We start from the raw sequence: 12,776 nt of genomic DNA, 5'->3' as shown, positions 1-12,776 counted from the left end.
TAAGGTGTACATACATAAGATATATAGTATAAGATGGATTATATGGGTTTACATTGTGAGCACAGTAGTGTGTTTAAGACAACAGTACAACTGAAAGCTTCATGGCATACAGGGCATATGGCTTTGACAGAAACCAGTCTCTCTCACACACGGACATAGGACATCAGTCTCAGTCATGCTGTGACAGCCATTGTTGCATGTCTACAAATGTAAAGAGCTAACAAAGCGGTGGATAGAGGGAGCAGAGGGAGAGAAGGGGCTGAATGAAAGAGCGAGTGAGAGAAAGGAGAGGCGGATGTCATAAACGTCGAAGACGGATGAGGAGGACGCAAGGGCGGATCTGTTCTTGTAAGAGAACTGTTGGACTGGTGGAGGAAGTTGTCGCTTTCAAAAACAAGGGGAAAAGCCCAAGACGACTGGTGGAAGAGGGGTGAAGCGACCGTTTCTCCAGAAAAGTAAAACAGTCCAATCGAATGGACATTTAGCATGAAGTACTTAAGTGTGTGTTTGACGTACAGCGAAGGGTGGTCAATGTGTGTCGAGCATGTGTGAGGGGAAAAGACCAGCGTATGATGTGTGTGTGTGTGTGTGCATGCATACGTGTGTGTGTGCATGCATCATATCAACGTTTCTTGGCCAAGTACACATATTTTCAGGTGTTACGGCAGGTGCAGAAATGCTTAAGTTACCAACAGTGCAGTAGAATGTCTCGCAAATACAATACAAATAACTCTCAATACAAAATAATCAAAAAAATCTAAACAAGAATCAAGAAATAACAATACAAGTAGATATACATTGTCTTCAGAAAGTATTCACACCCTCGACTTATTCCACATTTTGTTGTGTTACAGCCTGAATTTCAAATGGATTACATTTTGATTTTGGTGACTGGCACAATACCCAATAATGTGAAAGTGGCATATTTTTTTATTTTATTTTGTACAAATTAATAAAAAATGAAAAGACGAAATGTCTTGAGTCAATAAGTATTTAACCCCTTAGTTATGGCAAGCCTAAATAAGTTCAGGAGTAAAGATTTGCTTAACAAGTCACATAATACGCTGCATGGACTTACTCTGTGTGCAGTAATAGTGTTTAACATGATTTTGTAATGACTATCTCATCTCTGTACCCAGTGGCGGATTTAGGTATAGGCGACATGGGCAGCTGCCCAGGGCGGCACAGGGCACCTGCACCAAAAATGTTGGAATGGTGACATTTGTACGATCGGTTTTCTATCGCTCATTTGAACGTCACGTCAATGATATGATGTCACCGTGTGGGACTGTGGGTCAAATAACCTTGTCAGAGTGGGCGCCCTGATTCTAGTTTGTGAGCTAGGCAGGCTACTGCCTGGGAAGGTCTCCAACTCAGAAGTACGAGATGGGGAGGGGAGCGGGGGTAGGTTGACCTCAGGTCACCCCAATGGAAGCCCGAGGTAGGGGGAGCGGGGGAATCTATCAAATAGCGCACCTCTAACTTTGTACAGTACTAATGCAATTAGTAAAACCAGTCACACTACGAAATGCTACCAAATAAAACACAATTCATTCATAATACTGTGAATATATAGTTTCACAGACATATTTTTGTATTTTTTTCTGGGTTTGTGTGAAATCTTTAAGAATAATATTAAACCAGTCTGCACACCACCAAGGTGAATTGGTTTAGTCTTGACTCTTGGTTGACAGTGTTGGTGGATGGGTAATGTATTGATGCTCGAGTGCCAAATCAACACAAATTTGTTTCTATTTGTCTTTGTTACTTCTTTATGATATTTATGAGTCTTATTTTTGTATATATTTTTATATTTATATAGTTTTAGCTAGAACCGCCACACTCTGTACCCCACACATACAGGTAATTGTAAGGTCCCTCAGTCAACCAGTGAATTTCAAAGACAGATTCAATCACAAAGACCAGGGAGGTTTTCAAATGTCTTGCAACGAAGGGCACCTATTGGTAGATGGGTTAAAAAAACAGACATTGAATATTCCTTTGAGCATGGTAAAGTTCTTTAATTACGTATTAATACGCCCAGTCACTACAAAGATACAGGTGTCCTTCCTAACTCAGTTGCCGGAGAGGAAGGAAACTGCTCAGAGATTTCACCACGAGGACAATGGTGACTTTATACCAGTTACAGAGTTTAATGGCTGTGATAGGAGAAAACTAAGGATAGATCAACAACATTATAGTTACTCCACAATACTAACCTAATTGACAGAGTGACAAGAAGGAAGCCTGTACAGAATACAAAATATTCCAAAACATGCATCTTGTTTGCAACAAGGCACTGAAGTAATATTGCAAAAAATGTTGCAAGCAATTAACTTTTTGTCTTGAAGACAAAGTGTTATTTTTGGGGCAAATCTAATACAAACATTACAGAGTAACACTCTCCATATTTTCAAGCATAGTGGTGGCTGCATCACGTTATGGTTATGCTTGTAATCATTTAGTACTGTGGAGTTTTTCAGGATAAAAAATAAACAGAATGGAGCTAAGCACAGGCAAAATCCTAGAGGAAAACCTGGTTCAGTCTGCTTTCCACCAGACACTGGAAGATTAATTCACCTTTCAGCAGGACAATAACCTAAAACACAAGGCCAAATCTACATTGGAGTTGCGTACCAAGAAGACGATGAATGTGGCCGAGTTACAGTTTAGACTTAAATCTACTTGAAAATATAATGGCAAGACCTGAAAATGGTTATCTAAGCAATAGTCAACAACCAATTTGACAGAGCTTGACATTTTGTCACGCCCTGACCGTAGAGATCCTTTTTATGTCTCTATTTTGGTTGGTCAGGGCATGAGTTTGGGTGGGCATTCTATGTCTGTTGTCCTTGTTTTGTGTGAAATTTTGGATGGTAAGGGACCCTGGGCACAGCCGGGGGAGTATCGCCGTCCGAAGGAGGAGCTGGAGGCAGCTAGAGCGGAGCGGCGACACTACGAGGAATTGGCGCAAGGTAACGGGCACGAGAGGCAGCCCCAGATTTTTTTTGGGGGGGTGCACACGGGGAGATTGGCGGACTCAGGTAGGAGACCTGAGCCAACTTCCCGTGCTTACCGTGGCGAGAGAGTGACTGGGCAGGCACCGTGTTATGCGGTGAAGCGCACAGTGTCCCCAGTGCGCACGCATAGCCCGGTGCGCTACATCGCAGCTCCTCGAATCGGCTGGGCTAGAGTGGGCATCGAGCCAGGAGGGATGATGCCGGCTCAGCGCATCTGGTCTCCAGTGCGTCTCCTCGGCCCATGTTATCCTGCGCCAGCTTTGCGCACTCTGTCTCCAGTGCGTCTGCACAGCCCAATGAGTCCTGTGCCTGCGCCCCGCATGTGCAGGGCCAAAGTCACCATACAGCCAGGACGGGTTGTGCAGGCTTTTTGCTCGAGACCTCCAGTGCGCCTCCACGGTCCAGTGTATCCGGTGCCTCGGCCAAGGACAAGGCCTCCTGCATGTCTCCCCAGCCTGGTGAGTCCTGTGCCTTCTCCTAGAGCCAGGCCTCCTGTGATGATCCATGACAAGAGGCCTCCAGTGATGATCCATGGCAAGAGGCATCCAGTGATGATCCATGGCACGAAGCCTCCAGTGATGATCCATGGCACGAAGCCTCCAGTGATGATCCATGGCACGAAGCCTCCAGTGATGATCCATGGCACGAAGCCTCCAGTGATGATCCATGGCACAAAGCCTCCAGTGATGATCCATGGCACGAAGCCTCCAGTGATGATCCATGGCACGAAGCCTCCAGTGATGATCCATGGCACGAAGCCTCCAGTGATGATCCATGGCACGAAGCCTCCAGTGATGATCCATGGCACGAAGCCTCCAGTGATGATCCATGGCACGAAGCCTCCAGTGATGATCCATGGCACGAAGCCTCCAGTGATGATCCATGGCACAAAGCCTCCAGTGATGATCCATGGCACAAAGCCTCCAGTGATGATCCATGGCACAAAGCCTCCAGTGATGATCCATGGCACAAAGCCTCCAGTGATGATCCATGGCACAAAGCCTCCAGTGATGATCCATGGCACAAAGCCTCCAGTGATGATCCATGGCACAAAGCCTCCAGTGATGATCCATGGCACAAAGCCTCCAGTGATGATCCATGGCACAAAGCCTCCAGTGATGATCCATGGCACAAAGCCTCCAGTGATGATCCATGGCACAAAGCCTCCAGTGATGATCCATGGCACAAAGCCTCCAGTGATGATCCATGGCACAAAGCCTCCAGTGATGATCCATGGCACAAAGCCTCCAGTGATGATCCATGGCACAAAGCCTCCAGTGATGATCCATGGCACAAAGCCTCCAGTGATGATCCATGGCAAGAAGCCTCCAACGAAGGAAGCTAGTCCGGATCCTCCAGCGTCTCCCTCCTGTCCGGAGCAGCCGGAGTCGCCCTCCTGTCCGGAGCAGCCGGAGTCGCCCTCCTGTCCGGAGCAGCCGGAGTCGCCCTCCTGTCCGGAGCAGCCGGAGTCGCCCTCCTGTCCGGAGCAGCCGGAGTCGCCCTCCTGTCCGGAGCAGCCGGAGTCGCCCTCCTGTCCGGAGCAGCCGGAGTCGCCCTCCTGTCCGGAGCAGCCGGAGTCGCCCTCCTGTCCGGAGCAGCCGGAGTCTCCCTCCTGTCCGGAGCAGCCGGAGTCTCCCTCCTGTCCGGAGCAGCCGGAGTCGCCCTCCTGTCCGGAGCAGCCGGAGTCTCCCTCCTGTCCGGAGCAGCCGGAGTCTCCCTCCTGTCCGGAGCAGCCGGAGTCTCCCTCCTGTCCGGAGCAGCCGGAGTCTCCCTCCTGTCCGGAGCAGCCGGAGTCGCCCTCCTGTCCGGAGCAGCCGGAGTCGCCCTCCTGTCCGGAGCAGCCGGAGTCGCCCTCCTGTCCGGAGCAGCCGGAGTCGCCCTCCTGTCCGGAGCAGCCGGAGTCGCCCTCCTGTCCGGAGCAGCCGGAGTCGCCCTCCTGTCCGGAGCAGCCGGAGTCGCCCTCCTGTCCGGAGCAGCCGGAGTCGCCCTCCTGTCCGGAGCAGCCGGAGTCGCCCTCCTGTCCGGAGCAGCCGGAGTCGCCCTCCTGTCCGGAGCAGCCGGAGTCGCCCTCCTGTCCGGAGCAGCCGGAGTCGCCCTCCTGTCCGGAGCAGCCGGAGTCGCCCTCCTGTCCGGAGCAGCCGGAGTCGCCCTCCTGTCCGGAGCAGCCGGAGTCGCCCTCCTGTCCGGAGCAGCCGGAGTCGCCCCCCTGTCCGGGGCCCGCTGCGAGGGTCCCCGGTTCGGGGTCGGCGGTAAGGGTCCCTGTTCACCTTACAGGACTGTTCGTTTGTCGTTTTTGTTGTTTTGTCGAGTGTAATATGAACACTTACCACACTGCACCTTGGTCCTCTTCTTCTTCTCCCGACGGCATTCGTTACACATTTTCTTTAAAGAATAATGGGCAAATGTTGCACAATCCAGGTGTTGAAAGCTCTTAAGAGACTTACCAAGAAAGTGTCACAGCTGAAATCTTTGCCAAAGGTGCTTCTACAAATTATTGACTCATGGGTGTGAATACTTATGTAAATGAGCTATTTCTGTATTTCATTTTCAATCAATTTGCTCAAATTCCTTAAACCATGTTTTTACTTTGTCATTATGGGGTATTGTGTGTAGATGGGTAAAAAAATACAATATTTAATACATTTTGAATTCAGGCTGTAACACAACAAAACGTGCAATAAGTCAAGGGGTCTGAATACTTTCTGAAGGCACTGTATTAGAGTGAGCATGTGTAAGAATCAAGAATATAAATACATGGTGTGTATATACAGTATATAATTTGTTAAGAAAATGTTAAAAAAAAGTATGTGGACACCTGCTCGTCGAACATCTCATTCCAAAATCATGGGCATTAATATGGAGGTGGTGCCCCCTTTGCTACTATAACAGCCTCCACTCTTCTGGGAAGATGTTGGAACATTACTGCGGGGACTTTCTTCCATTCAGCCACAAGAGGATTAGTGAGGTTGGGCACTGATGTTGGGCGATTAGGCCTGGCTCACAGTCGGCATTCCAATTCATCCCAAAGGAGTGTAGCGGGGTTGAGGTCAGGGATCTGTGCAGGCCAGTCAAGTTCTTCTACACATCTCAATGTCATGCTGAAACAGGAAAGGGCCTTCTCCAAACGGTTGCCAGCACAGAATCGTCCAGAATGTCATTGTATGCTGTAGCATTAAGATTTCCCTTCACTGGAACTAAGGAGCCTAGCCCGAACCATGAAAAACAGCCCCGGACCATTATTCCTCCACCAAAGTTTACAGTTGGGGCTATGCATTGGGGCAGGTAGCGTTCTCCTGGCATCCGCCTAACCCAGATTCGTCTGTCGGACTGACAGATGGTGAAGCGTGATTCATCACTCCAGAGAACACGTTTCCACTGCTCCAGAGTCCAATGCCGAGCTTTACATCACTCCAGCCGACCCTTGTCATTGCGCATCTTAGGCTTGTGTGCGGCTGCTCGGCATGGAAACCCATTTCATGAAGCTCCCGACAAACAGTTATTGTGCTGACGTTGCTTCCAGAGGCAGTTTGGAACTCGGTCGTGAGTGTTGCAACCGAGGACAGACGATCTTTACGCGGTACATACCGGCCGTCCCATTCTGTGAGCTTGTGTGGCCTACCACTTCGCGGCTGAGTAGTTGTTCCTCCTAGACATTTACATTTCACAATAACAACACTTACAGTTGATTGGTGCAGGGAAAACATTTGAAGAACTGACTTGTTGGAAAGGTTGCATCCTATGACGGTGCCACATTGAAAGTCACTGAGCTCTTCAGTACAGGCCATTCTACTGCCAATGTTTGTCTATGGAGATTGCATGGCGGTGTGCTCAATTTTATACACCTGTCAGCAACGGGTGTGGCTGAAATAGCCGAATCCACTAATTTGAAGGGGTGTCCACATACTTGGCCATGTAGTGCATGTACAGTATTAGGTATATTTACATTTTACATTTTAGTCATTTAGCAGACGCTCTTATCCAGAGCGACTTACAGTAGAGTGCATACATTTTATTACATTTTACATACTGAGACAAGGATATCCCTACCGGCCAAACCCTCCCTAACCCGGACGACGCTATGCCAATTGTGCGTCGCCCCACAGACCTCCCGGTTGCGGCCGGCTGCGACAGAGCCTGGGCGCGAACCCAGCCCAGCCTGGGCGCGAACCCAGAGACTCTGGTGGCGCAGCCCGGGCGGCCGGGTATATTAGGATGAGCTATTGCAAACCGTAGTCTGGCTTTTTTATGGTGGTTCTGGAGCACTGGCTTCTTCCTTGCTGAGCGGCCTTTCAGGTTATGTCGCTATAGGACTCGTTTTAATGTGGATATAGATACTTTTGTACTTGTTTCCTCCAGCATCTTCACAAGGTCCTTTGCTGTTGTTCTGGGATTGATTTGCACTTTTCGCACCAAAGTACGTTCATCTCTAGGAGACAGAACGCGTCTCCTTCCTGAGCGGTATGATGGCTGCGTGGTCCCATGGTGTTTATACTTGCGTAATATTGTTTGTACAGATGATCGTGGTACCTTCAGGTGTTTGGAAATTGCTCCCAAGAACGAACCAGACTTGTGGAGGTCTACAATTGTTTTCTGAGGTCTTGGCTGATTTCTTTTGATTTTCCCATGATGTCAAGCCAAGAGGCAGTGAGTTTGAAGGTAGGCCTTGAAATACATCCACAGGTACACCTCCAGTTGACTCAAACTATGTCAATTAGCCAATCAGAAGCTTCTAAAGCCATGACATCATTTTCTGGAATTTTCCAAGCTGTTTAAAGGCACAGTCAACTTAGTGTATGTAAACTTCTGACCCACTGGAATTATAAGTGAAATAATCTGTCTGTAAACAATTGTTGGAAAAATGACTTGTGTCATGTACAAAGTAGATGTCCTAACCGACTTGCCAAAACTATAGTTCAACAAGAAATTTGTGGAGCGGTTGAAAAACGAGTTTTAATGACTGCAACCTGAGTGTATGTAAACTTCCGACTTCAACTGCTCATACACAGTGAGTAAACAACAGTACATAAACAGAATATGAGGTGACCAGTGTTCAACGACTTTATATAGATGGAACACTAGTCTCAAGGTGCAGAGTTGAGTACCAGGCAGGTAGCCGGCTAGTGATGGCTGTTTAACAGTTTGATGGCCTGGTGATATTAGCTGTTTCTCAGTCTATCGGTCCTGTACTGTCTCGGTCTACTAGATGGTTGTAGAGTGAACTGTGGCTCGGCTGGCTGAGGTCCTTAATGATCTTCTTGGCCTTCCTTTGACACCGCATGCTGTAACTGTCCTGGAGGGCAGACTGTGTGCCTCTGGCGATGCGTTGGGCTGACCGCACCACTCTCTGGAGAGGTGCAATCGCCGTACCAGGCGGGGATGCAGCCCGACAGAATGCTCTCAATGGTGCATCTGTTGGGAGTTTAAGGCCCTTACATTTTTTTTTACCTTCATTTAACTAGGTGAGTCAGTTAAGAACAAATTATTATTTACAATGATGACGCTGGGCCAATTGTGCGCCACCCTATGGGACTCCCAATCATAGTCGGTTGTGATACAGCCTGGACTTACGGGCCATGCAGAATTTCTTCAGCCGCCTGAGGTTGAAGAGGCGCTGTTGTGCATTCTTCACCACGGCGTCAGTATGATGGGACTATTTCAGGTCCTCGGTGATGTGCACGCCAAGGAACATGAAGCTTTTGACCCTCTCCACTGCGGACATGTCTATGTGGATGGGGGCGTGCTCCCTCTTCCGTCTCCTGTAGTGAATGATCAGCTCCTTTGTTTTGACGTTGAGGGAGAGGCTATTTTCCGCCAGGGATCTAACCTGTAGGCTGTCTCGTCGTTGTTGGTAATCAGGCCCACCACTATCATGTCGTCAGATGATTGAGTTTGAGATTGTGCGTAGCCGGGTAGTCGGTGGGGAACAGGGAGTACAGGAGGGGGAAGAGCACACAACCCTGTGGGACCCCCGTGTTGAGGATCAGCGTGGCGGAGATGTTGCCTATCCTCACCACCTGGCGTCAGGAAGTCAGGAAGTCTAGGACTCAGTTGCACAGAGAGGGGTTCAGACCCAGGGCCCTGAGCTCAGTGACAAGCTTGGAGGTCACTATAGTATTGAAAGCAGAACTGTACTCGATGAACACCATTCTGACATAGGTATTCCTCTTGTCCAGGTGCAGGTCCAGGTGTGTGTATGCATGTGTGTGTGTGTGTGTGTGTGTGCACGATGTGTGTGTGGCTTGTACTGCATGCGTGTGCGTGCTCTGCGACAGGCGTAATGGGAAAACGTCAGGAACAAGTCTGCAGGTCATTACTCTCTTGCTTTGTCCTCCTGTCTGTCTGTCTGTTACGTGCCCCTGTACCTGTGTGTGTGTGTTTTGTACTGTATGTGTGTGTGAGCATGCGGGTGTGTGCGTGTGTGTGGGTGTGTGTCATCCTGTTCAGGGTATGCAGCTGAACAGCCTCAGTATGATTGATGATGAAGGAGGGAGGAATAACAGCAATAAGAAGGTAGTGAGGAAGACGTGGCTGAGTCTGTCCGTCTGTCTGTCTGTGAGGATGGGTCCTGACCTGGGGCGAGCACACAAACACCCCCCCATCCCACACACACGTCCCTCACCCACCCCCCCACTAATTCACTACTAATGACGTTACATTACATAACCACACAGACAGTGCCTGAGGGGAGGGTGGGGTTGGTTGTGGGAGGCTTAGAGAGGAGGGGGAGGTAGGGAGGAGAGTTGGAGGCCGCTTAGGGAGACTGAAGGGGGTGGAGAGGAGTGATTGATGGGACAGGTAAACATTTCTCTGTGGATGGCTAAGCAAACACGCTGCGGTATTTACGCCAGATCAGGTACAGCTAGGCTAGTCATTGTGAAGTGCATACAGGTACAGGCTAGCACAGGTAGGCCATCCATCACACAGAAATCACACCTGACACACATCTGTCAGCCGAATGGATGCTGGGTGTGGAGGCGGGGTCATTCCTTGTAGAGGTGACTCAGTCTCAGTTACACATCTGACTCACACAGTCAGCCAGAAGAAAAATCTTAGTCAAGGTAAGAATGTTGACGGTCAGTCAGTGGGCATCCAGCTATCCATCTACCGGGGCTTGAGTGATGGGGTTAGATATACTTGGGCGCTTTTGTTTTGTGCGTGGAAAATCTGAAGTGAAAAAACCCGGCACAAAGTTGTCTGAGTGTGTGTATGTGTTTGTGTAACTTACTAGACCAGCGGACAGACCGGTGAGACTCAGCAGCTTCTTGTACTGCTCGAAGGTAAAGAACTATGGAGAGAAGAGATGAAAACAAATGAGGTGTCCAAGCCAGGAGGAGGAAGTTATAGACAGACTCATTACATAAAGACACACACAGTCACACAATGGTGGGAAAACTGGCACTTACATGTATGCCTACTATGATGCACCCATACAGTGCCTTCAGAAAGTATTCATACCTCTTGACTTATTACACATTTTGTTGGGTTACAGTCTGAATTCAAAATGGATTCATTACCACATCCAACCCCATAATGACAAAGTGAGAACAGCTTTTTTGACATCTTTGCAAATGTATTGAAAATACACTATCCCATTTACATAAGTATTCACACCCCTGAGTCAATACTTTGTAGAAGCACCATTGGCAGTGATTACAGCTGTGAGTCTTTCTGGGTAAGTCTCTAAGAGCTTTCCACACCTGGGTTGTGCAACATTTGCCCATTATTATTTCCAAAATGATCAACAAATTTGTTGTTGATCACTGCTAGACAACCATTTTCAGCTATTGCCGTAGATTTAATTAAAAACTAACTCGGCCACTCAGGACGTTCACTGTCTTCTTGGTAAACAACTCCAGTGTAGATTTGGCCTTGTGTTCTAGGTTATTGTCCTGCTGAAAAGATAACTAATCTCCCAGTGTCTGGTGGAAAGTAGACTGAACCAGGTTTTCCTCTAGGATTTTGCATGTGCTTAGCTCTATTCCGTTTATTTTTTATCCTAAAAAACTCCCAAACCTTAATAATTACAAGCATACCCATACATGATGCAACCACCACTATGCTTGAAAATATGGAGAGTGGTACTCAGTAATGTGTCGTATTGGATTTGCCCCAAACATAAAACTTTGTATTCAGGACAAAAAGTGAATTGCTTTGCCACATTTTGTAATGTATTACTTTAGTGCCTTGTTACAAACAGGATGCATGTTTTGGAATATTTGTATTCTGTACAGGCTTCCCTCTTTTCACTCTGTGAATTAGGTTAGTATTGTGTAGTAACTACAATGTTGTTGACTCAGTTCTCCTATAACAGCCATTAAACTCTGTAGCTGTTTTAAAGTCACAATTGAGGGGTTTCCTTCCTCTCCGGTAACTGAGTTAAGAAGGACGCCTGTATCTTTGTAGTGACTGGGTGTATTGATACACCATCCAAAGTGTAATTAATAACTTCACCATGCTCAAAGGGATATTCACTATTCATTTATCTTTACCCATCCCTTCTTTACGAGGCATTGGAAAACCTCCCTGGTCTTTGTGGTTGAATCTGTGTTTGAAATTCACTGCTCGACCGAGGAGCCTTACAGATAATTGTATGTGTGGGGTACAGAGATGAGGTAGTCATTCAAGCATCACGTTAAACACTATTACTGCACACAGAGTCCATGCAACTTGTTATGGGACTTGTTCAGCAAATCTTTACTCCTGAACGCATTTAGGCTTGCCATAGCAAATTTGTTAGGATACTTATTGACATCAAGATATTTCAGCTTTTCATTTTCTATTAAATTTGTAAAACATTTTTTGAAAAACACAATTCCACTTTGACAGGATGGGGTATTTTGTGTAGGCCAGTGACACAAAAAAAAAATCTATATTTAATCCATTTTAAATTCAGCCTGTAACACAACAAAATGTGGGAAAAGTCAAGGGGTGTGAATACTTTTCTGAAGGCACTGTATACTTTTGAACAAGCTTTGAACCAATAACAGGCAGTCCATGGGGGTTGCTCTATATTAATACCGTCCCTAAGGACAGTGATTTGTGGGTTGTGATGCTCAAGGCCTCAATTAGAGGCACAAAAAGCACAACTTCCTATCTCCTTCCTGTATTTCATGTGCAATGAAATAGGAGTATCAGCCTGGCGACAAATCAGTAGATGTGTTTATCTGAGCTCAGGGCAAAAAGCCATGCAGAGGTCATTACATCTGCTGTTTAAAGGAACGATTGACCCATGTTGGAATGTTATATTGTTTTTGATGTTCTATCTATCCCGGGGTCATTTGTTTTGTTTTATGTGTATCTGAGCTATTCGCTGTTCAAGCAGGCAGATATACAGCCGGTATGATGCGTTTTGTACATATGAGATGTACAAAAACAATATAACATAAAAAAAAATGGGTGAATCTTCCCTATAATTCACTTGAATTTCCCCCTACAATCGCACAGCCAGCTCTAGCTCGGCAAGTGATTCGTCCGTCTCCTCGATGAGATTATTCATGCACGCACGCACGCATGCACGCACACACCTCATTACAAAAGGAGGGGGAGGTAGGGGAAATGCTTTGCCTCGGAAAACAACCTTTTTTATTTCTTATTGGACAAATTCAGGTGTAGTCCCTCCCGGTTTCATCCGTTTTCTTCCATTTGGTGCCTGATGAACACAACCATGGCACGTTCTGTACCCTGGCACTAACAGAGAGAGGCGCTGCTGTGTGTGTTTGTGTGCATGTGTCTCACCATCACAACACTTTACTATTC

The 12,776-nt window shown here is 47.3% G+C and overlaps 1 protein-coding gene across 1 annotated transcript in view; it reads right to left on the bottom strand.

Annotated features, from left to right (window-relative positions):
- Positions 1-12,776, bottom strand: part of slc25a21 (solute carrier family 25 member 21) — a 65,215-nt gene that overhangs the window by 9,620 nt on the left and 42,819 nt on the right. The window contains exon 4 of the mRNA XM_055863673.1: positions 10,246-10,305. Coding sequence (XP_055719648.1) covers positions 10,246-10,305 — 60 coding nt within the window. The remainder of the gene's footprint in view (positions 1-10,245; positions 10,306-12,776) is intronic.

This window comes from Salvelinus fontinalis, chromosome 15, assembly GCF_029448725.1.
Source record: "Salvelinus fontinalis isolate EN_2023a chromosome 15, ASM2944872v1, whole genome shotgun sequence".
In the NCBI taxonomy this organism is placed as follows: domain Eukaryota; kingdom Metazoa; phylum Chordata; class Actinopteri; order Salmoniformes; family Salmonidae; genus Salvelinus; species Salvelinus fontinalis.
Note: the sequence above shows the minus strand (reverse complement) of the source record. Positions and strands in the feature narration are given on the sequence as shown.